The sequence below is a fragment of the Dendropsophus ebraccatus genome, chromosome 13 (genome assembly GCF_027789765.1).
Source record: "Dendropsophus ebraccatus isolate aDenEbr1 chromosome 13, aDenEbr1.pat, whole genome shotgun sequence".
Lineage (NCBI taxonomy): Eukaryota > Metazoa > Chordata > Amphibia > Anura > Hylidae > Dendropsophus > Dendropsophus ebraccatus.
Window position 1 is genome coordinate 43,854,678 of NC_091466.1, and position 25,282 is coordinate 43,879,959.

Genomic DNA, 25,282 nt, shown 5'->3' on the forward strand with positions numbered 1-25,282 from the left:
TAGGGGGGTCTTAAAGGCTGAAAGATTTTAGGTACTGTTCACATCTTGCTATGAAGACACGTTCAGCAATTGCTTAGGGAGAGCTCCCGGCACAAATGCTGAGCATGTTGATCTGACAGGTCAGGATTGGGTCCTTTTGACTAGAGATGATCGATCGGGAAATCTTAGGTTCGATCGAACTCGATCCCTCCGCATTTAATTCCCGATGCCTTCCGGTTTTGTGGAGAAGGAGGAGACAGCCAGAGTACCGCCTGGAATACAGGGATACAGCCTAAGTAATAGGCTGTATCCCTGTATTCCAGGCAGTACTCGGGCTGTCTCCTCCTTCCCCACGGAACGGGAAGGCAGCGGGAATCAAATGTGGAAGGTTCAAGTTCGATTGAACCTAAGATTTCCCGATGTTCGATCATCTCTACTTTTGACCTCCATCAGACCTGTGTAACTTTTCATTGTATGAGAGATCTAAAGACTTGGAGGTATACTATAGTCAACATTCCTAAAGTATACCCAGAATCCGGTGTGAACAGCGCCTTGTTCTTCCTATTTGCAATGGAGAAATGAGGTTATATTTACTTGTTTTGTAGAAAATGTGCAGTAAAGGCAATCAAACAATACTGTAATATACTGTACCTGTCAAATACCTACACGGCAAGCAGACAGTTTTGTCAAAATGTCTCTGTTTCAGTAATTCCACGCAGTCCTGCTTATAAAGAGGGGTAAAAAAAAAAAAAAAAAATTGCATACCCCTTCAAGTCGAATGACTGTACTTAACTTGAAAATGCAGTCATCATGTTATAGGATTTGCTGAGAAAATTGATACATAGTTTTATTTTTTTTTTAATTATACATTTAATACCTGCTCATTGTTGGATTAGAAGTCCAGTGGGTGGTCCTAATCAATGACTGACAGCTGTGTATATACATAAAGGAAGGCTGTCACTCACTGATTAGGACCTTACACTGGACTCCTAAACCCAGATTAAGTAGTAAATTAATTAAAAGGTTACTTTGAATCTTTTTTGATAAAACTGTATAAACTTGCTCTATAACATGCTGCATGCAGATCAAGTATTATGCTTCTTGTGAACAGTTCTTCTGGAGCCGTATTGTAACCACTTATAGTGACAGACCCCTGTGTGGGTTAAAATGTCACTTGTCAGCTGATGTTAAAAATAAAGATGTTGATTTTTTCCCCCCTGTGGTTGGCTATGTTCACTCAGTCTCCTTTTTGCTGTCTGTTGGCTATCTTTTAAGACGGCCATCATTTTGAGGCCACAAAATGGCTGTTATTTCATTATGATGGACGTTATTTGTACAATCACGGCTGTCAATATGAAATAATTGTATTTATTTGGCCTCAAATTGATGGCTGTCCTAAAAGACAGCCATCAGACAACGAAAAAGAGTCTGTGTGTGAAGACATACACTGTGGGAGAGATTTATCAAACATGGTGTAAAGTGAAAATGGCTCAGTTGCCCCTAGCAACCAATCAGATTCCACCTTTCATTCCTCATAGACTCTTTAGAAAATGAAAGGTGGAATCTGATTGGTTGCTAGGGGCAACTGAGCCAGTTTCACTTTACACCATGTTTAACAGTGTCCATTTATTGATTTGTTTAGTGCAGGGGCGGATTAAGGTTACCATGGGCCCTGGGCTGTTTACAAATTGCAGGCCCCTTGCTAACCGCCCCCCTTCTAGTAGTAAGTTGCCATGGGCTACTAGTGAAATTTATTGTGCTGTCTTATAATAAGAGAACCATAGCAACCAATCACAGCTCAGCTTTCAACATATTATTTGCCCTGGTAAAGTAAAAGGGGAGTTCTGATTGGTTGCTAATGGGCTACTTAGGACAGTAAGGGCAAGTTATTGTGCTGTCTTATTGCAAGAGACTCATAGCAACCAATCAAAGCTCAGCTTTCATTCCTTACATTGGCTGTGATTGGTTGCTATGGGCAATCTACTAATCAACCCCATTCTTAGTAAAAAGTTGCATTCACACTAGGTTTACTGTTACCATTTTCTTTAGTATTCCTCCCCCATAGTGCAGACTGTACAGGACCTGTGGTGCCACCACAGTCACATGTTAAGGTCCTTCATTATGTTTTCTGATGTTACTGAATTGTCTCCTGGTTGCGGTTTTGCCCTGATTTGTGCAAAATCGCTATAGAAAGCTTTGATTTTTTTGAAAATCATATAAAAATGTAGCCAGGAGACAATACACCATTGAAAGTATGAATTTGTTTGGGTGGCCATGGGCCCCGGGCTACTGCCCGAAATGGACCTATTATAATCCGCTACTGGTTTAGTGCCAAAGCTGCAGCAAACCCTGTACCTGTGCATGTACCCTAAACCTACTTTGCCGCTTACTGTTGTCACCCAATTTGTCTCAGCAGTGGAATTGTATGTATAACATTAGAGATGAGCAAATTTACAGTACAAATGAAGCGAACCGCTTTGTTAGCTCGGCAATCTGCTTATCAGCTGGCTGCCTTTAAAGTCCTTAGCGCTCCGCCCCCGGTGCTTAGAAAAGTTGGATCCAGTCCTGAGAGAAGCAGATTGCCGAGCTAACAGAGCTATTTGTTTAGTTTATACTGTAAATTCGCTCATCTCTATATAAGATGTTTTTCATATACAATGTAGCAAATTTAGCCTGTTATACTTGGCAGGACTATTACATACATATAAATATATTTATGGGGTTTAGTATTAATCTTAAAACCTGATTTTTTGTTGTGGATTATGATGAAATGAACAAATAAATTAATTTTAAGGCTAATTATTTGGACTTTACCTTTAATCAGGCGAGGTCCCAGTGGTCAGACCCCACCTACTTGTCCTCTACCCTATGGTTTTTTTGCATAGTTTTTCTCAGCATAAAACCAGATTTTAAACAATGTATTCAGGCAAAGAAAACAATGTGTGAACATAGCCCTGGGGCTCGATACGCATTGCAAATGAGTGCCAATCAGCCAGATCAGTGCTCCTCTGCAGAGCCTTCACAAGGTTGATTAATTTGTGCATCACGATGGTTTGCTGCATCTTTTATACTACTTATTAACATTATGATAGTCGCCCGCACGTTACCATTTACACAGGAAGATGTGCTGTTGACTACTGATGATTTTAATGCCCAAACAAAAGATGGCCTGGTTATTAAAAGGGCTCCTAGGCTATGTTCACACTATGTAAAAACAATGGCCCCATTTCATAACAACCGCCGTTGTTATGACATACAGTGGTGTGAACATAGCCTTAGGCTGTATTCACACAGTATGTTAGTCAGTAGTGTTAACGAAACCAGGAGTGGCACCAACAGCAACAATCAAGACAAAGATTCACAGCTTTTTCTGTGTTTTAGGTCTACTTCAGGTTTTGGTAAATATACATTAAAGAGCTTATCCAGGATTAGGAAAAACACAGCTACTTTCTTGCAAAAACTGTGCCACCCCTGCCCTCAGGTTGCGTGTAATATTGCAATTCATCCTCCTTCACTTCAATAGAACTAAGCTGCAAAACCCACACCCAAAGTGAGGAAGGAGTGGAGCTGATTTTTTTAAACCTGGACCTGCAGCTGTTTTTTTTTTTAAAACCTGTACAACCCTTTTAATATAAAATCTGCAGCTATATCATTGTTTGTGAATTTTGATTTCCCCAGTACGGTCAGAGGAGAAAATCCACTGATTTAGCTGATACAAACTATCTGTAACAGTGTAACAGACCAGCCAAGACTCCATAAACCAAGTGTATATATATATATATATATATGTATATATACTGGGTCCAGAGATGGAAGAACTTGCAGTAAGCTTTGCTAAACCTGAACTGGGTCGTGCAGCCATTGATTGCTTCTGTCTGCAGCAGCTTGGAAAAGTCCAGGATGAGGGTCCTTTCCATCTTTTCTAGGCAGTGTTAATATACGGCTGCTCGTTTCAGCCGTACTTACTGTAAGTTCGCTCATCTCTAACTGGGTCATATCCGATAACAGTACAATATGGGATCCGTGGCTCTTTTCCATGCATTGCATTGCAGTTGACTAGGCCAACCTGGTCTTGTACAATGTGAGGGCCCCATATTTCTAGACCTTTACCATATCGATAAATTAAATAACTAACACATATTTGTTTATGGGTTTTATTATTTTTATATAGTCAGGTAAAGTCATCTAAAATGTATAAAAAAGAAGAATCAGAGCAGGTTTGTTCTCCTCTCAGAGCTGCATTGCTCTCTCCCAGGAGCTACTGGAACCAGGTCATCATGCCGATACCAGGAGGCACCATGTACTGACCTTGGTGTTAAGGACAGATCATATGCTCCTATCTAGGAGTTCTTATAAGACGGTTCGTCACTACTAGTCCTTCCTGCTTAGAAGTCAATTGAATACATATTTAGGATGTCCATTGGAAAAGAAGGCACGTGTGTTATATAGAGACATGTCACAGTGTGAGTGGGGATGGGAAGGTGAGATACAGTGAGTTAGATGTTGCATCACTGAGGCGTCACAGATCAAAGGCTCCATACTGAACAGAAGTAGCGATTCTCTCTGGTCATATCCTCCGCATTGCTTTTTTCATTAAGGGCCGACCACACATTTGTCCACATTGTCTGGTTTTCCTGAGCCCTGTATAATAGCACCATAGGATTTGAAGGAGTGAACTCAGACAATCGTGCAAGAGTTGCGACACTTCCCGCATCCTTTCTTCTTCTTCTTTGGGTGGAAGACGGTGAGGATCGCTTCATCAAACACATTCTTCAGTCCTTTCTGAGTCAGGGCAGAACACTCCAAGTAGCACTGTGCTCCGATCTGTAGAATACAAAGACACACACCATCAGGACATGATGTTACTGATTAGATCAGATACTGAATCTTTTTTTAATGTTACCATTTTTGGATTGTATTTGTTATTAGTACAGTCTGAGCTGTTCTTAACAGCATTTACTGACATGCTTTACAGCAAGCTTCACGGACACAAACATTTCCACACCCTATGCCTTGTATGGGACACATTTGTAAGCATGCTGTGTGTGGTGGTGCACCGGTGTGGTGGATGACCGGTCACTTGCCAGATGGTGAACTGTGACTCCACTGTAGTAGTGGTTGGTCAGGGAATAGCTCAGCCAGATTTTATGTTGTCGACACCAGTGCCTGTTGGGCACACAGGTATGCTGGCACACCTTTTATTTTAGTGAGGCTGGCTATACCCTTTCCCCTGTGGTCAGTAACCTGCCAGACTGTTTGGGGGTCCCTGGGCATTTATCACAGTGGTCTGGAGTAGAGTTGTGACCCAATCGGACTATCGGTACTGCCACCCACAGAAAGGGGAGATGACCCAAGGAAGATGCAATGGATGTGTAGGTGCTTAGTAAATAACCACTGAGTCCAGTTAAATAAATAACTTCTTTACTTGATACAGTGATATATTTCTGTCTTGACAATACACTTTAGCCTTTAGTGACAGGATCTGTGCTGAGAGCTTATAGAGTAATGCAGCCATGCTGGCTGGGTTGTGTGCTGAGAGGTAGAAGAGGTTCAGAAAAGTAGAGAGGAGGATGTCGAGAGAGTCCCAACCCAATGTAGTATTGTGCTGTGCAGGAACTTTAGAAGGAGAATTAGTAGAATACTTGACAGTAGATAGAATACTTGTGCCCGTGTTTTGACTCCATGGTCTTTGCACCACCTATTGTTCCCAGTGTCGGGTGACCCATCCTGTGAGGGTGACACAAGCCCCAGACCTTGTTACCTGGGAAAAGCAGAGTGGTCAGAGTTCTCCAATTACACCCACACTGCGAGATAGAGTACTTAGGCTTCTAGCAACTTTGCTCTATCCGGATCAGTTCCTCTTTCTTAAGGATACTGTCCTGCACCTTTAGACTTGTTTACAGCATGGGCTGGGATGATCCCTGACTTTGTCCTCTTCGTGAGCATTTAGCACTGCATAGTGTGTTTAAGTGTCTGTTTCCATGTGCATCTGTTCTGTGCCACACCTCAGACTACACTGAACTTGTCCTCTAACAGGGAACCTGGCATAAGGCAGGGCCCAACTTGACTGCTGTAGGGACCGTTCTGGCTTGCGTATTTCCTCTACAGAAACCAGAGTAAGACTCCCCTGTACTGGTTCTTCTGTCCCTGACGGGGACCTGGTATAAGCCAGGGTTCAGCTTGACTACATCAGGGACTGTCTTGTCTTGTGTCCTCTCTGCACAGAAATCTGACTAGGACTGAGCTACTCCCACTTCCTCCCACCAGTGTAAAACTTCTCCTACAGAGGCCTAAGTGAACTTCCCTGGAATTGGTGGGGAGGTGTGTGTGTGCAAGAATAAGAGGATAGAGACAGGTTACGAGAAAGAACAGCTCTCATTGGTGCACAGATCCATGTGGTACAAGAGAAAAACAGTAACCCATTAGTAACTACAGCTGTGCAATACTCAGATATGTACAATACTGACATCTAGTGGTGGACAATAAAATAACTTAACACTCCAGCATCACTTAAGCTGACAAAAGAACTTTTTGGACAGGTGTATGAAACACAAAAAAGAAAAGAAAAAGAACCACAGTGGTGGGACACCACACTGTGTCACCTTTATGACCCGTGAAAAGGTCATTCCACAGAGAGGGTGAGCTATGAGCTTTATCTGTTGTCTTTGCTATCTATTTTGACAGACCACTTTCTAGCAGCCCCCTTCTTGAAACCAATCACTAGATATAGCAAGAAAAAGGGTGCAGCTGTGCTCTTCTCTCCTTGGCTTGCTACTTAATCCAGCTCAAAGATTTATAATGGAGTCTGGCTCCTGCAATAAGCAAGGAGAGAAGAGCACAGCTGTACAGCTTCTCCCGCTTATATCTAGTGATCAGTCTGGTTCCCAGCACTAAGGCCTCAAGAGATTAAACTTCCTGACATGTCTATGTCCTCCGTGTATTACACATTAATGGGCATCAATTCAAGGCCCCACAGAAACCTATTAAAAGATGCCAGCTCTAAAGCTGTGTGTACAGAAATGGTTGTCTGTGTTCTGGATGGCATTGACCTCTATGGTGCAGCATGTGTCATATAAGGCCTTCTCCATGCACAGTATGGTTGTCCCATACACTGAACAGGATTAAAGTAGTTATTCACAATTTTTTTTATATATTTCAAATCAACTGGTGCCAGAAAGTGCCAGAGATTTGTAATTTATTTCTATTTAAAAAAAATCTCAAGTCTTCCAGTACTTATCAGCTGCTGTATGTCCTGCAGGAAATGGTGTATTCTTTCCAGTCTGACAGGGCTCTCTGCTGCCACCTCTGTCCATGTCAGGAACTGTCCAGAGCTGTAGCAAATCCCCATAGAAAACCTCTACTGCTCTCTAGACTGGTAAGAATACAATTTCCTGCAGGACATGCAGCTAATAAGTACTGCAAGACTTGAGATTTTTTTAATAGAAGTAAATTACAAATCTCTGGAACTTTCTGGCACCAGCTGCTTTGAAAGAAATAATTTTTGGGTGAACTACCCCTTTAAGCAATGGCGAAATGTATGTAAGATTATTCCCTGTAAGAATCTTTCTGAACAATTACTGAATAACTTACCATCTTTGCGAGTTTCATCCCTTGCTCGTAAGTAATTGGCTTTTCTTTCATGTGAAGAAGTCGAGCCAAAGTTTTAGGGTCATCTCGCAAATCAATCTAGAATTAAAGGGAAAGGAAAGATTTTTACAGCTGTAAATGGCAACTCCTGTATCCTGAGGGGCAGTGCATGGCATAAACCACTGTTCTAGCCTGTGGCTCTCCAGCTGTTGCACATGATGGGAGTTGTAGTCAAAGCTGGACAAGCAAAGGTGAGGGAACACTGACATAGGCATTGAACAAATCTAAAAGAATGACAGCATGGGTCATGCGTCTGAGGAATAATAGTATTAGTTTTACAATGAATTGCCATAGATACTATCATAAATGTTAAATGATTACAGTAAACAAACAGCGCCACTCTTGTCCCTGGTTTGTGTGTGGTTTTTCCAGTTCGGTTAATTGAAGTAAACAAAGTTGTAATACCACACTCAAACTGAGGACAACAGTGGCATCATCTTGGATAACTCCCTTAAGAAAATACAGTTTGTTTCCAGTGCCGTATTTGCCACTAGGCACCCGTGGTCCGGTGCCAGCTTCCGGCACACACTGCCTCTATTACAAGCCGGAAGCTCATAGCTGCAGCCCCGCGGTCTCGGACTTCTCTCCTGCTCGGCGCAATGATGTCACGTATGCCGCCGAGCAGGAGAGAAGTCCAGGACCGCGGGGCTGCAGCTATGAGCTTCCGCTTGTAATAGAGGCAGTGTGTGCCGGAAGCTCAGCACGGCCGGCCCCGAGGCTGCATGGGAGGGGACCTGCCCAGCCTGCCTCCCAGATGCTCCCCGGCTGCTCCTTCTTTCCCCCAGCCTCTGCCCGTGCACCCCCCCAGCTGCTCTCCCTGCACCCCCCCCCCAGCTGCTCTCCCTGCCCCCCAGGTTCTCCCCCTGACACCACCCCCAGCTTCTCCCCCTGCACCCCCCCAGCTGCTCTCACTGCCCCTCATCTTCTCCCCCTGCCCACATCTGCTCCCCCTGCCTCTCCAGCTTCTCCCCTGCCCCCCCAGCTTCTCCCTTGCCCCCCCAGCTTCTCCCCTGCCACCCAGCTTCTCCCCTGCCTCCTCCAGATGCTCCCCCTGCCCCTGAGCTTCTCCCCTGCCACCCCAGCTGCTCCCCCTGCCACCCCCAACTTCTCCCCTGCCCCATCTTCTCCCCTGCCACCCCAGCTGCTCCTCCTGCCACCCCAGCTGCCCCCATCTTCTCCCTGCCACCCTAGCTGCCCCCTGCCCCCCATCTGCTCCCCCTGCCTGTCACCCCAGCTCCCCCCCAGCTGCTCCTTCTGCCCCCCATCTACTCTCACTGCCACCCCAGCTGCTGCCCCTGTCACCTTAGCTGCTCCCGCTGCCCCCAGCTGCTCCTTCTGCTCCACAGTTGCTCCCTCTGCCCCTTTCACCCCAGCTGCTCGCCCTGCCCCACAGTTGCTCCCCCTCCCCGTCACCCAGCTGCCTCCATTCCCCAGTCACCCCCAGCTGCCCGCCTGCAGACGAGTTGTGGTCAGAGAAGTCTTCATGATGGCTGCACCAGATGGAAAAGAAAGCAAAAAGTGAGCGACGGCAATCATTTTAGTAACTGCACTGTAATCACTTCTATAGCGTGCAGAGCCTGTGTACCACTGGGGTCTAAATGGGTCAGTGTATTGTTTGCGGTAGTGTACTGACACAGCCCTGCCATCACTACAGTACACTAGCGCAAACTTTTAAACTAGGACCCAACTACAAGAGCTTCAGGCACTACAACTCCCAGCATATCCTGAGGGCTGCAGACTGTCAGTACATGCTGGGGGTTGTAGTGCCTGCAGCTTTTGTAGTTGGGTCCTAGGTGCATTATACACTGGATGCTTGGTGGCATATAAGAATACATAGATCTGTGGGAGCTCAGTGCAGGGAAGTGACCCTGAAACAGCACTAATATGGTAGGGGGAGATGTTTTTGTTCTATCCCCTATTAGTGCTGTTCTGGGGTCACTTCCCTACACTGAGCCCCCACAGATCTATGTATTCTTATATGCCACAAAGCATCCAGTGTATAGGACCCAACTAAAACGGCTGCAGGCACTACAACTCTCAGCATATACTGACAGTCTGCAGCCCTCAGCATATGCTGGGAGTTGTAGTACAGTGTAGACAGATGTATTGCTGGACCTTCAGGGCTGATGGTTGTCACCCACAGATTGCAGCCACCAGGAGACTCTGCACACACTGATTTATTAAAGGGTTGTCCACTCAGACTACAACTCCCAGCATAGCCTGAGAGCTGTATACATGAAGGGGGTCCTGAGAGTTTTAGTTCGACTGAAAATGTTGTTCACAGGGGATTTGTCACAGATACAGATGAATCCAGGAGAGGATCGGGTCAGCATGTTGTGTCTCACTGGTTCTATATTGGTGGGCCCCAGGCAGGGCCGGACTGGGACTTAAAGTCAGCCCTGGCAATCAAACCCCAGCAGCCCACACACCATATCATGGATAGCCGTGTAAAATACGCACTGTAGCAAATTCTGCTTCATTTAGCCATGTCCCCACTACTCCCTTAAACATGTGAACCCACCACCAGCACACAAAAATAATGCTATAACATGATCTGCTGTGGATTTGATGCGGCATATTTATGCATTCATTTCAACTGATTAAATCAGAAGCATCAAATCCGCATTGGATTAGGTATGAACGTGCCCTTAAAGGGAACCTGTGGGGTCTATACCAGGTGCACAGCTGTAGATCCCAGCGTACAGGTCGGGGACCGGACCTTTAGTCCATTGTAAACCTCTGTAATCATATATTCATCAAGTGTCACAGAGGTGGAGCCACCGCAGCACCTTCTGCCCCCGTCCCTTCCTGCTCTAACTGATGGACCTATAGGGTGCTGCTGCTGCCGCTGCTTTTGTGAAACTTTAGTTGGAAATAAAAAAGACAATTATATAAGTTTACACTGGACTAAAGGTCCTGTCAGTGATATCTACCTCACTCCTGTCTGCTGAGATCTACAGCCCTAGACCTGGTACGGACCTCACAGATTCCCTTTAAAGGAGAAAAACATGGCCACCTTCTTCCAGAAACAGCGCCACACTCTTCTTCAGTTTGTGTGAGGTATTGCAGCTCAGTTCCATTGAAGTGAATGGAGCCAAGTTGTAATAACCATACAGAGTCTGAGGACAGGGTGGTGCTGTTTTTGGATAAAAGTTACTATATTTTTTAAATCCCTTTTATCCTATGTCTGCACTCCATATAATGGCGGTATAAGTAGTAAGGTTTTATTTATTAAAATGTGTCTGCTACAAATGTGTAATCAAAGCTACAAAATAAGGTGCTACATAGCAATTTCCTACGGGATATCTATCTCCTATTTATCTCTCTCTCTATCTCCTATCTATCTATCTATCTCCTATATATCTATCTCCTATCTATCTACTATTTATCTCTCTCTCTCTCTCTCTCTCTCTATCTATCTATCTTATATCTCTCTCCAAAACTACCAGTATATAAGTAACAAATAATATCACCACACCATAAGCACTGCCATTAACACCACATAATGACTAATACCGCTACACTGTGACTGAATACAATCCACTATATAAAACACTAATATTACCAATAATACGAGTAATACCATCACACCGTGCTCACTACTCCCACCATACGGTGACTGGATAATACCACTATTCTGGCACCAAATAACAGCCACTCTATAATGGCCAATATTCTCCCAAAGCAGTGACCATAGAACACAGTTGTTAAACTCCGTCCCTCCAACTGTTACAAAACTACAATCCCCATCATGCCTGGACAGCTAAAGCATGACGGGAATTGTAGTTTTGCAACACCCAGAGGGCCGGAGTTTGACACCCCTGATACTTAAGGCCCTATTCCACGGAACGATTATTGTTCGTATTCGGCCGATATCGGCCGCTACGGACGATAATCGTCGCGTGGAATAGAGTGCAACGATCAGCTGACATCGTTCATGTCGGCGGATCGTTGCAGTCGCTTGTTTTTCAACATGTTGAAAAACAAGTGACTGATATAGCAGCGATCTGCTCCATTGAATAGGAGCGTCGGCAGCAGACGCTGCTATATCATATGGGCTGCCCGGACGATCAGCGATCACCCGGGCAGCCCCCTTGCAGCTCCCCGCCGCCCCCTCCCGCACTCACCCGCTCGTTGCTGCCGCGCTGAATAGCAGCGGCAGCGTGCGGGGAACGAGGAGCAAACGAGCGCTGAGAGCGCTCGTTTGCTCCTCTAACGACCCGTGTAATAGGCCCATTAGGTAGATCCCAGCTGTATAAAGGTTCTGCAGACCTTATATGTGATTATGGTGCAGTTACATACTGTGACTCACAGTCGGCGTCTTCTCTGTATGAAGAAACGTCCACTTTTCCTTTTCTTCTCAATCTATCTCCGGCCATCATGAAGGCTTCTCTGGCCATGACTCCTCTCCACGGGATCTGCCAGACAGACATTTTAGGCTTCTCGCTCCAGCAACATCCTCATCTATACATCCCCCCATATAGAATAGCTCCCCTACTGTACATCCTTCCATATAGAATAGCCCCCCATGCTGTACATCCCCCCAATATAGAATAGCCCCCCTGCATCCCCCCATATAGAATAGCCCCCCTGCTGTACATCCCCCATATAGAATAGCCCCCTTGCATCCCCCCCATATAGAATAGCCCCCCCTGCATCCCCCCCATATATAATAGCCCCCCTGTGCATCCCCCCCATATAGAATAGCCCCCCCCTGCATCCCCCGCCATATAGAATAGCCCCCCCTGCATCCCCCCCATATAGAATAGCCCCCCTGTGCATCCCCCCATATAGAATAGCCCCCCTGTGCATCCCCCCATATAGAATAGCCCCCCTGTGCATCCCCCCATATAGAATAGCCCCCCTGTGCATCCCCCCATATAGAATAGCCCCCCTGTGCATCCCCCCATATAGAATAGCCCCCCTGTGCATCCCCCCAAATAGAATAGCCCCCTGTGCATCCCCCCATATAGAATAGCCCCCCTGTGCATCCCCCCATATAGAATAGCCCCCCCTGCATCCCCCCATATAGAGAAGTCCCCCTTGCATGCCCCCATATAAAATAGCCCCCCTGCTGTACATCCCCCCATATAGAATAGTCCCCCCTGTACATCCCCCATATAGAATAGCCCCCCTGCTGTACATCCCCCCATATAGAATAGTCCCCCCCTGTACATCCCCCATATAGAATAGCCCCCCTGCTGTACATCCCCAACATTGAATAGTCCCCCTGCATCCCCCAATATAGAATAGCCCCCCTGCATCCCCCCATATAGAATAGCCCCCCAATACAAAATAGCCCCCATTTCCAATACAGAATAGCCCCCTTACATCCTCCCATATAGAATAGCCCCCTTACATCCCCCCATATAGAACAGCCCCCTTACATCCCCCCATAAAGAATAGCCCCCCAATACAGAATAACCCCTAACATCCTCAATACAGAATAGCCCCCTTACATCCCCCCAATACAGAATAGCCCCCTTACATCCCCCCATATAGAATCGCCCCCCCCCCTGCATCCCCCAATACAGAATAGCCCCCTTACATCCCCCCATATAGAATAGCCCCCTTACATCCCCAATACAGAATAGCCCCCCAATACAGAATAGCCCCCCAATACAGAATAGCCCCCCAATACAGAATAGCCCCCTTACATCCCCCATATAGAATAGCCCCCAATACAGAAAAGCCCCCTTACATCCCCAATACAGAATAGCCCCCTTACATCCCCCATATAGAATAGCCACCCCTGCATCCCCCCAATACAGAATAGCCCCCTTACATCCCCCATATAGAATACCCCCCTTACAGAATAGCCCCCCAATACAGAATAGCCCCCTTACAGAATAGCCCCCCAATACAGAATAGCCCCCTTACATCCCCCCATATAGAATAGCCCCCCAATACAGAATAGCCCCCTTACATCCCCCCATACAGAACAGCCCCCTTACATCCCCTCATATAGAATAGCCCCCTTACATCCCCCCATACAGAATAGCCTCCTTACATCCCCCCATACAGAACAGCCCCCTTACATCCCCCCATACAGAACAGCCCCCTTACTTCCCCCCAATATAGAATAGCCCCCCTGTGCATCCCTTCATATAGAATAGCCCCCCTGTGCATCCCCCATATAGAATAGCCCCCCTATGCATCCCCCCATATAGAATAGCCCCCTTACATCCCCCCATATAGAACAGCCCCCTTACATCCCCCCATAAAGAATAGCCCCCCAATACAGAATAACCCCTAACATCCTCAATACAGAATAGCCCCCTTACATCCCCCCAATACAGAATAGCCCCCTTACATCCCCCCATATAGAATCGCCCCCCCCCTGCATCCCCCCAATACAGAATAGCCCCCTTACATCCCCCCATATAGAATAGCCCCCTTACATCCCCAATACAGAATAGCCCCCTTACAGAATAGCCCCCCAATACAGAATAGCCCCCCCAATACAGAATAGCCCCCTTACATCCCCCATATAGAATAGCCCCCAATACAGAAAAGCCCCCTTACATCCCCAATACAGAATAGCCCCCTTACATCCCCCATATAGAATAGCCACCCCTGCATCCCCCCAATACAGAATAGCCCCCTTACATCCCCCATATAGAATACCCCCCTTACAGAATAGCCCCCCAATACAGAATAGCCCCCTTACAGAATAGCCCCCCAATACAGAATAGCCCCCTTACATCCCCCCATATAGAATAGCCCCCCAATACAGAATAGCCCCCCAATACAGAATAGCCCCCTTACATCCCCCCATACAGAACAGCCCCCTTACATCCCCTCATATAGAATAGCCCCCTTACATCCCCTCATATAGAATAGCCCCCTTACATCCCCCCATACAGAATAGCCTCCTTACATCCCCCCATACAGAACAGCCCCATTACATCCCCCCATACAGAACAGCCCCCTTACATCCCCCCAATATAGAATAGCCCCCCTGTGCATCCCTTCATATAGAATAGCCCCCCTGTGCATCCCCCATATAGAATAGCCCCCCTATGCATCCCCCCATATAGAATAGCCCCCTTACATCCCCCCATATAGAATAGCCCCCTTACATCCCCCCATTTAGAATAGCCCCCTTACATCCCCCCATTTAGAACAGCCCCCTTACATCCCCCCATATAGAACAGCCCCCTTACATCCCCCCATACAGAATAGCCCCTTACATCCCCCATACAGAATAGTCCCCTTACATCCCCCCATACAGAATAGCCCCCTTACATCCCCCATATAGAATAGCCCCCTTACATCCCCCCATATAGAACAGCCCCCTTACATCCCCCCATATAGAATAGCCCCCTTACATCCCCCATATAGAACAGCCCCCTTACATCCCCCCATATAGAATAGCCCCCTTACATCCCCCATATAGAACAGCCCCCTTACATCCCCCCATACAGAATAGCCCCTTACATCCCCCCATACAGAATAGTCCCCTTACATCCCCCATATAGAATAGCCCCCTTACATCCCCCATATAGAACAGCCCCCTTACATCCCCCCATACAGAATAGCCCCTTACATCCCCCCATACAGAATAGTCCCCTTACATCCCCCCATACAGAATAGCCCCCTTACATCCCCCATATAGAATAGCCCCCTTACATCCCCCCATATAGAATAGCCCCCTTACATCCCCCATATAGAACAGCCCCCTTACATCCCCCGTATAGAACAGCCCCCTTACATCCCCCCATATAGAATAGCCCCCTTACATCCCCCATATAGAACAGCCCCCTTACATCCCCCCATATAGAATAGCCCCCTTACATCCCCCATATAGAACAGCCCCCTTACATCCCCCATATAGAATAGCCCCCTTACATCCCCCCATACAGAATAGCCCCCTTACATCCCCCCATATAGAATAGCCCCCTTACATCCCCCCATACAGAATAGCCCCCTTACATCCCCCCATATAGAACAGCCCCCTTACATCCCCCATATAGAACAGCCCCCTTACATCCCCCATATAGAATAGCCCCCTTACATCCCCCCATATAGAACAGCCCCCTTACATCCCCCATACAGAATAGCCCCTTACATCCCCCCATACAGAATAGCCCCTTACATCCCCCCATACAGAATAGCCCCCTTACATCCCCCATATAGAATAGCCCCCTTACATCCCCCCATATAGAATAGCCCCCTTACATCCCCCCATACAGAATAGCCCCCTTACATCCCCCAATATAGAATAGCCCCCCTGTGCACACCCCCCCCCCATATAGAATAGCCCCCCTGTGCATCCCCCCATATAGAATAGCCCCCTTACATCCCCCCATATAGAACAGCCCCCTTACATCCCCCATACAGAATAGCCCCTTACATCCCCCCATACAGAATAGCCCCTTACATCCCCCCATACAGAATAGCCCCCTTACATCCCCCCATATAGAATAGCCCCCTTACATCCCCCCATACAGAATAGCCCCCTTACATCCCCCATATAGAACAGCCCCCTTACATCCCCCATATAGAACAGCCCCCTTACATCCCCCCATACAGAATAGCCCCCTTACATCCCCCCATATAGAATAGCCCCCTTACATCCCCCCATATAGAATAGCCCCCTTACATCCCCCCATACAGAATAGCCCCCTTACATCCCCCAATATAGAATAGCCCCCCTGTGCACACCCCCCCCCCCCCCATATAGAATAGCCCCCCTGTGCATCCCCCCATATAGAATAGCCCCCTTGCATCCCCCCATATAGAACAACCCCCTTACATCCCCCCATACAGAACAGTCCCCCCTGCATCCTCCCAATAGTATAGGCCCCCTGCACACATCCCCCCCCCCCATAGAATAGCCCCCCTGCGTGTCTCCCCCCTCCCGATATGTGGCCACATGTGAAGGGCTTTATATAAAAAAAAACACAAAAAAAAACAACATTCTCACCTTACCTCGCTCCCCAGCAGCTTCTTCCTCGGCCTGGATCTTCGGTCCACAGCTGCAGCGCGGCGGCGGCAGCTCCTCTCCTCTCTCTCCTCCAGGTCCTCAGCGGCGCGTCAGGGAAGTGACGTCACCGCTGGGGGCCTGGTGGAGGTGGCTGCAGACGTGCCTGCGCGCGGCACGTCTGCGGCCTCGGCACTTAGAGGTACCAAGCGGGGCGGAGACATGCCACCGCAGCCCCCTCCCGATATCACAGCCCGCTCACCTTGGCACGGCTGGCCCGCCCCTGCCCGCTCCTGACATGCTCCTCCAACTAACGAGGGGCCGCTGCGGCCGGCCGCATCGGCCCCATGCTCCTGCTCCACGTTGATTAGATTGGAGGAGCATGTTAGGAGCGGGCAGCGGCCGGCCGAGCGTCTGGGCAGAAAGAAGCGGGCCGCAGCGCTGTTTTTTTTTTTTTTTTGTATCATTCAGCCCGGGCGGCCCACGGACTGGTAATCCGGCCAGCCCAGCGGGCATTTGCCCGCCTTGCCAGATTACCAGTCCGGGCCTGGCCCCAGGTACCCAAGTCCGACACTGGACAGAAGCGGTCCCCAAACTAAGACGTCCCCGGGCCTCCTTCCTTCCTCAATCACGTCTGTTTGATGAGAATAGCGGGGGGCGAAGTGCCTAGGGCAGCATGAACTCTAAATACAGGCCTGTTTGTTACCCATTTCCCACACACAGATCAATCAGCACTTAAAGTGTGAAAGAAGAAATTGTCCATTTACCTGTGTACCTATTAGGACGTAGGGTACATGTGGCATACAAGCCCTGAGTTCTGACACCCATTCCTCCTGGACATTATGATAAGAAGCCGGATTGACAACCGAAAAGCAAATCAGGAACACATCAGTGTTGGGGTAAGAGAGAGGTCTGAGCTGGTCGTAGTCTTCCTGTAGAGAAGCAAGCAGATGGAGAAAGATTAATCTCGTAGTGTGTCCATAGACTTATTAGTATATGTATAGTATAGTATATTAGAGCTACATAGTATTTGGCTGATGACCATACAGAGCTATGTCAGTAAATTATAATCTCACCACTAGATGTCAGCAAACACTTAGCTGTGTAGTACCGGATAGCGCAGTCTATCAGGCCAGCTCTTCAGCACACCAGTATATAAAACACTTTACAAGGTATATACCCGACTAGTATCAATCCGGAGTTCTCCTGTGTTATGATGGCCTGGAATTGGCTTTTTATCACCCAATGATTGATAGACAATCAGCTATTCTGATCCCCTGATATCACCCTGTTCTTCCCATGATTGTCATGCAGAGATGCTGATAGAGTTGTCTTTAGTGCAGCAATTCGTATCAGTTTACAGCACATTATACGGAGCATTGACCCAATGTTCTTTATACGGCTATGGGGCATGGTTTTAGTGCTGCTTTTCTATTATATAAAATAAAGTAAAGTGAGGCAGAACAATGTAAAAAAAAAAAAAAAAAATGTCACATGCATATGTTATTTTCTCCAGTCTTGTGTTGGGCTTCATTCACACAAGAGGTGTGTTCTAAGCCAGACTAGAGACTGCGGACCAAGCTATGCATAACTAAGTGCTTTCCTACTTTCTCCACAACTCCATGGCGGACATTTATTATAAGGATAAAATACCAGTTGCACGTAAAAAAAATTTGCAAACTAATATTTTATTCACATGAGGCCCATCTGCACCGCTTGCGTCAGAGGGACGAGGAGGGGGCAAAACAGGGGGTGTGGCCTCTGCATTACTTTTTTAACTAAGGTATGCAGATTGAGGATATTTAGATATGAGTAAGAAATGTTCTTCTATTACACTATTGATAATGTCTTCTCTCTGTATGTCAATATGCTAAAAGAACCATGTGAGGTTAAATGTTATAGAAATGAGTTGTACTATTGTTTTATTATGTACATCTATATTATGTCTTAATTGTTGTTGAACTCATGGCGTTCTGCAGTTGTTTTTTTTTTTCAAAAAGTTCATAAATAAAGTAATTAAAAAAATAAATAAATGTAATCTGTTATCCTACTTGGACTGGTAACACAAATTGAGAAAGGAACGGCCACATGGAAAACTGCTATAGCAATAATGCAAGACATGCAAAACTAATAGGATTGTAGTAGGATATGATGCAGAACAATACAAGAGTAAATATGTTAATGTATGTTAATAATCTAATTTAAATATTTGCTGTTGGAAAAGAAATGGAGCAGGCGTTCTTGTGTATCACGTTGCAGATGAGGACAGCGACTCTCAGCTGAATGTGTCCTTTCCCTTACTGTAAGTGGCCGTGTGACAATGTGTAGGCAGTGATACTTGTTTCATACAGTGGGATCATTGGCGCCAGGGTGTAAGTATAATTAGTCTCAGGAAGAAGGACTCAGCCATTTAATCCAGCCCGGCCTGAATCAGTTACATCAATAACCTTGTAACTTCACGGGACACTGTAAAAAATGCAATCGCTGCGTTACAGTGAGTCACCATGTCATCTGGCAGAACAGGTCAGCAGCCTCCTGTCACATTACTGTACTGGAGTAGGTGTCGGGCCACAGGGAATGCCTAAGTACTATTACAAGTTAATACAATATCTGTAGAGTATATTGGCATTGTGTTTAATTATATAGGGATAAGCGGCACCTCGTATACACTGCTTATCATATCCTGCAAGAACACCACTTTTATGGGAAATTCCTTCTGCAGAATTACAATAAAAATGCTGCAGTGCTGCAATCAGAGTGCGCCCTGTTACATTTACTGATGCTTAATGTGAGCTGTCCAAGCATGATGGGAATTGTAGTTTTTTAACGGCTAGACAGCCTCAGGTTCGCCATACCTGCAATAAGGCAGTAAGCATAGAAGCTGTCCAAAAACAATTAGCAGCACTTCTTTCCTTAGGCCATGTTCACACAACATATGTTTTGTATAAATCACGGCTGTTGTTGCAATTTGCAACAACGGCTATGGTTTATACAAAACATACATTGTATTGGAATGAAGGGAATCCCGGCCGGAGAGTATACACATAGTATACGATCCGTCCGGGATTCCATCCAGCCAGACGAAAGACTGACATGTCAGTTTTCTGCGGCTGCTATTCATTGAATAGCGGCCGCAGAGAACCTGTCAGTTCACACAATGGAGAGTGCGGCCCCGGCCGCACGCTCCATTGTGTGCAGCAGTGAATCGGGATGTGGGGACACACGGGTGCGCCCGCATCCGAATTCACCAGAAGTAAAGATCTGCAGTACCGGCCGGGTAACAGAACAACCGGTGTTATACGTAGTGTGAACCTGGCCTTAGGCTGCGTTTCCCCATTGCAGTCAGAGCACGCTGCCAAAACCACATCCCCATGGGGTCACCACTAACCACGCAATGTTACTGATGACCATATGGGGGCTGTGGTATTGGCCACGTGCAGGGATCACAATGTGGGAATTGTGGCCCCTTTCTCATCCTCACTGTTCTGTCTCTGTAACCTAACTGACTGCAGTAGGTGCCTCCCCTCTTGCCGTGACTGCAGATTGTTTCTCCTTCCATCATTCTCGGACACATGTCAAAAATTGTTGATTTTTCAGGGTCTGGGTGCTCAGACCCCACTGATTGTTACAGCTTAGCCGAATGCTTTTCCTGGATCTATCTGTGAGGAGTGAAGTTTTTCAGCTCAGATCCTCTGCCAGTTCTCTCTAACAATCAGTTTCATCTAATCATCCAGACCCGACCAATCAAAATTTTTGACATGTCAATTCTTTCAGCGAATAGCAGAATCGGCTTGGCCTTAGAACTTCTCCACTCGGATTATGTAGTGTGAAGCCACCCTTCAAACTATAAGCAGGTTAGACAAACTGTGCTAGTTGGGTTAAAAGAAAAAGTAAACACAGCAGGTCCCGCACATCTGCACACATACACAGAAGGTAGTCATTTCATTGACAGATGAGCCGTAACACTCAATACCGCACATGCATCTGTTCAGCACCTACCGTGTTTCCCCGATAGTAAGACACCCCCGAAAGTAAGACATAGTTGGACTTTCGGGGGCTGGGCTAAAGTAAGACATACCCCGAATGTAAGACATAGTACATAGGGCGGTATTTTTGTACTTTTATGTCCCTGCGCCCGTCCTGTCAGAGGCTCGCACGCGCGCGCACACACACACACGCGCGGCCCGGCACGAGCGCTGCACGTCATGTGCAGGGACGCCGGTATTGGTGCGGGAGCTGAAGGAGCAGCAGGGCCCAGGTGACTGCCCGCACCGCCCCCGTCTGGTCCAAGCGACCTTCCCCCCACCCCCCGTGCGCGCACCTGTCCGCCCTCTCTGAGGCCCCGTCCTGCCGCACCGTCCATGCGCCCACCACCCGTCCGGTCCGGCGTCCCTGCTCACTGAGGGGAGTACAGGACAGCCGCCCTCACGTGCTGCTGCTCCTCCAGCTCTGACATGGCCGCCTCCCTGCACACACAGGACAACGTGTGACAGCTGACCTGTCATCTCATCCCCTCAGTAACAGTACAGGATAGGAGGAATAATGGGCTGCAGCAGGCGGGATAACTTATAGCTGTGTGTGTTATCCTGCCAGCTGCAGCACATCCATTCCTCCTATGTTACAGTCCTGCACTGTTACTGAGGGGACTACAGTCATACACCCCTGTCCGCCCCCCTATACAGTCATACACCCCTGTTTCCCCCCCCTATACAGTCATACACCCCTGTCCGCCCCCCTATACAGTCATACACCCCTGTCTCCCCCCCCTATACAGTCATACACCCCTGTCCAATATAAGACATACCCCAAAAGTAAGACATAGTGGGACTTTTGGGAGTAAAAAGAACGTAAGACACTGTCTTACTTTCGGGGAAACACGGTAGTCTCTGAACAGATGCATGCGCAGTGCAGAGTGTCATGGCTGAACGCGTGCTCAGGAACGGCTGTCAATCAAATGACTGCCTCCTCTGTGAGCGCGCAGATGACTGGGACTTCCTGATTTTAGTCTCATATTTTCAACCAGCACAAGACCAAAAAGGTCTGCCTTCAGGAGACTGGACCTGGATACAAGTAAGTATAGCTTTGTTTTATAGCCTAATAACAAAACATAAAATAATGAATTTTAATTGCAAACTTGCTTTATATAACATCCCCTGCTGGTTTAGATTTAGAAAGTTATAACAACAGTGCCCATTTCAAGTGTACCTATCATTTTGATAAACCTCTGACACAACATAGCGACACATTGTAGGTTTTAATATGTGGGGGTCTGGGTGCTGAGAGACACCTACTAATGACTTAAATGAAGGGGCAGAATCACTCAGTTTTGTTTCTGCTCGTCTTTCGTCCTCCGAAAGCCATGCAAGACTATATTCACATATTTGCACTTTTTGGGGGGGTTTATTTTTATAGGTCAGCAAGCCAGGGGGTGCAGGAAAATAGTAACGGAGGGGTGCAGTGATTGACTGGCTTAGTGTGACATTGCAGCAAGAAGAGCTGGATATGTGACTTATGGAAAATGACTTCTGGCAGTGATGTGATCAGTGCTACCAGACTTTATCTGATAGGTTGTGCGAAGAAAACCACCTCTGATGAAGCCTGGTAATGCTGATCGTAAAATCCATTAGTCTTTAATTATGTAAAGAAATAAACTAATGAAAAACTAGAAATGAGTGAAAACAGCCATGTATAGCCTTTCAGAGAGTCTCATAGACTTGTAGCAAAAACTGCTAACTTTACATCTGAAGGAGAGCCAAACAGAAACAATGCATCACGGCCACATTTTGATGTCACTCTCTCATTCCTCTTCAAAATGTATAAGCAAAGTGACATAGTAGCAGCCTGTATTGGAACACACCCTATTGACAAGGAGAACGGTGACACCCAGTTGTCAATTTATTCATAGATTTTCAGGAGGAATAACGGGGGAAGCAATGCAGCAGAATTATGTTGGACAGACATATCAGAAACACCTGAAGAGCACTCACTAATCTTACCCATGACTATATAGCTGCGCACTGGCACACATGGCATATTGTGTTCTAAGTGTCTGAAATGGAAATTCCCCAATTAAACATGATGGGGGTTACATTATAGATTATTATACTGACAGCTTTTTGCAGAAGAATTTTCTTTTTCCCGTAATTGACAGTAGTGAATACAAATGATAAAAGCTGCGGCAAATACCTGTCCTGCGGTGTCATAGAGTCCCAGGAGATACTGCTTCCCTCCTACCGTCACCGTCACTGAAAAACAATAGAAGAACATGTGCAGATATTAGCCAGGGGGGCACTGCTTATCCGTCAGCATAGTAGGCTTGTAATCTTCTGCTAGTCTCCATTTCATTTCCTCTAGCCCTGACAATTAGAAGTGAACTGACAGATATCATGTTTCATCGGGGGCGGTAGAGGCGCGCTTCAAACAGATGGTCCTAGTCAATGTGTGGAGTAACGGCGACATATTCCTCGCAGCCTGCCTCTGATTACTCATTTAACACACTCCAGAGATGTCGCCGCAGCTAATTTGTATTGTACAGATAGAGAATAAACCTTGCCGTTCATTAGTCAGTGGAAATACATGGACAAGATGTTCCGGAAAAAAGGGATTCAATGTTTGTAGCCATAGGATGTACACCAAACCATAGCATTAAAGGGGTTGTCCAGGCTTAGGGAAGCATGAACACTTTCTCTCAGAAACAGCGCCACTCTTGTCCTCAGTTTGGGTGTGGGTCTTGAAGCTCAGTTTATTTAAAGTGAAAGGAGCGGAATTGTAATACCACCCACAACCTGAGCAAAAGGGTGGTAGATAACCCCTTTAAAATGACCTGCCACCAAACAGCCCTGACCCATGGAGGCCTGGACCCCACAAGACCTATGAAGGCGTCTGCCATCTGTATGGAAATCTCCCATCCCATCTTTCCCTGAAAAGAATAGGACATGTTTAACTATAACTGCCATATCCTTTGTTCTTGGATAGATAAGCCACCACTAGGGGCAGTGGGTTATTCTTCCTCTCCACATTTTGTATACATGAAAGTTCAGCTGAGCCAAATTTTTATGTGTATGGAGGGATCAGGAGAGATGGCTATCGACCAACAGGTGGCTTATGTGTATGGCCTGGTCTGTAATGGAGCACAATACCACAGCAAGCAACATATTAAGGGGGTATTCCCATCACCCATCCCTTTTTTGGATGATGGAAAATGCAAAAGAAAGCACATCTGCAATTGCTTTGCATTAGCAAAATTGTTTTATTTTTAAGTTTGTCCCCTTTCTTTCTCCTACTGAGGTCACATCTTTCCAGGGACTCTCCTGCTTCAACGCATGAAGTGAGTGGGGACACAGTGGTTCCGATCTGAATTATCGCCAGGTGGGAATAACCCTTTAAGTCAGATCTAACAATACCATCTCATACTCAGAGTAGGGTCCCCATGTACCTTATTCTTTTGTTTGCTGTACCCACTGCTCATGGCGGTTTTAGTGATCGGTCCATTGGGATGGGGTTTGGTGTGATGGGAAAATCACTGCCCAACCCCTTTGTTCTGGAAGAGATAAGCTGCAGGCACAGTTGTCTGGCTGCTGCTTAAAGGGGTAATCCACTGAAGAAAATTTAACCCTGTTGAATTCCTACAGATAATCTGAGCTTGTTTATTAGGGATTTCTTTTACATAAATTGGGCCATTTGTCTGCTGTACATTGGGCCATTTGTCTGCTGTACATCCTGACTTACACCCTGAGGCTGGGTTCACACTATGTATATTTGAGGCTGTATTTGTGAGGCTGTATAGCAACCAAAACCAGGAGTGGATTGAAAACACAGAAAGGCTCTGTTCACATAATGTTGTAATTGAGTGGATGGCCGCCATTTAATGGCAAATATTTGCTGTTATTTTAAAACAACGGCTGTGGTATTGAAATAATGGCCGTTATTTACTGTTATATGGCGGCCATCCACTCAATTTCAACATTGTGTGAACAGATCCTTTCTGTGTTTTCAATCCACTCCTGGTTTTGGTTGCTATGAGGACCTGACATGAGGACCAAATACAGCCTCAAATATACATAGTGTGAACCCAGCTGAAGCTGCAGAAAATCCTCACTTCCTGGTCCAACTGGTCTCCAATCCTCTCTCCTCCCCTCTCTCCTCTCCCTCCCTTCTGAGACCATATAAGGAGTTCTCCATTCTTAAAGGGGATCTGTCAGTTCCGTACCAGGTACAGAGCTGCAGACAAAAGCAGACAGGTCATAGGGAGCTAAAACAAGTGATGCCTTTGTCTTTGCTGATGGCCATTTGCCAAGTTATAAAATTGCATTTTTCCTCAGATGCTGAAGTGCCACAGCTATACGCTTGTATCATTTTCTTTGGAATCTGAAGTGTCACACCTGTCTGCAGCTCTACCTGATAGGCCCTTAACAGATTCCCTTTAATCTTATATTCTGGACATTTCATATTTTACTGGATATGTTATTCTAATCCTGGATAGCCCCTTTAAATCCCATATGTGACATATGTAATGAGAATAATATAGCTATGTAGACATTTGGATTAATCCAATTTCCCGGATTCAGTGAGTTATAACACTGGTTTTAATTTGAGAGCTTTAAGAACATTTTTACCAGATTCCTACATATTGCATTCAGATGTTCTTCGTAGTTAGAGCAATTTTCTGCAATAAGCGGCTTTGCCAACTTTTTTTTTTTTCAGTGATCAGATTTTTTTATTACAACTGTG

The 25,282-nt window shown here is 46.5% G+C and overlaps 1 protein-coding gene across 1 annotated transcript in view; it reads right to left on the reverse strand.

The window, feature by feature from the left end:
• Positions 1 to 4,329: 4,329 nt before the first annotated feature.
• The window catches only part of RHOJ (ras homolog family member J), a 60,071-nt gene continuing 39,118 nt past the window's right edge, over positions 4,330 to 25,282 (reverse strand). Inside the window, exons 2-5 of the mRNA XM_069951094.1 lie at positions 22,739 to 22,797; positions 17,320 to 17,484; positions 7,570 to 7,665; positions 4,330 to 4,803 (exon numbers count right to left, since the gene is read on the reverse strand). Of these exons, the coding sequence (XP_069807195.1) occupies positions 4,657 to 4,803; positions 7,570 to 7,665; positions 17,320 to 17,484; positions 22,739 to 22,797 (467 nt within the window). The 3' untranslated portion in view covers positions 4,330 to 4,656. The remainder of the gene's footprint in view (positions 4,804 to 7,569; positions 7,666 to 17,319; positions 17,485 to 22,738; positions 22,798 to 25,282) is intronic.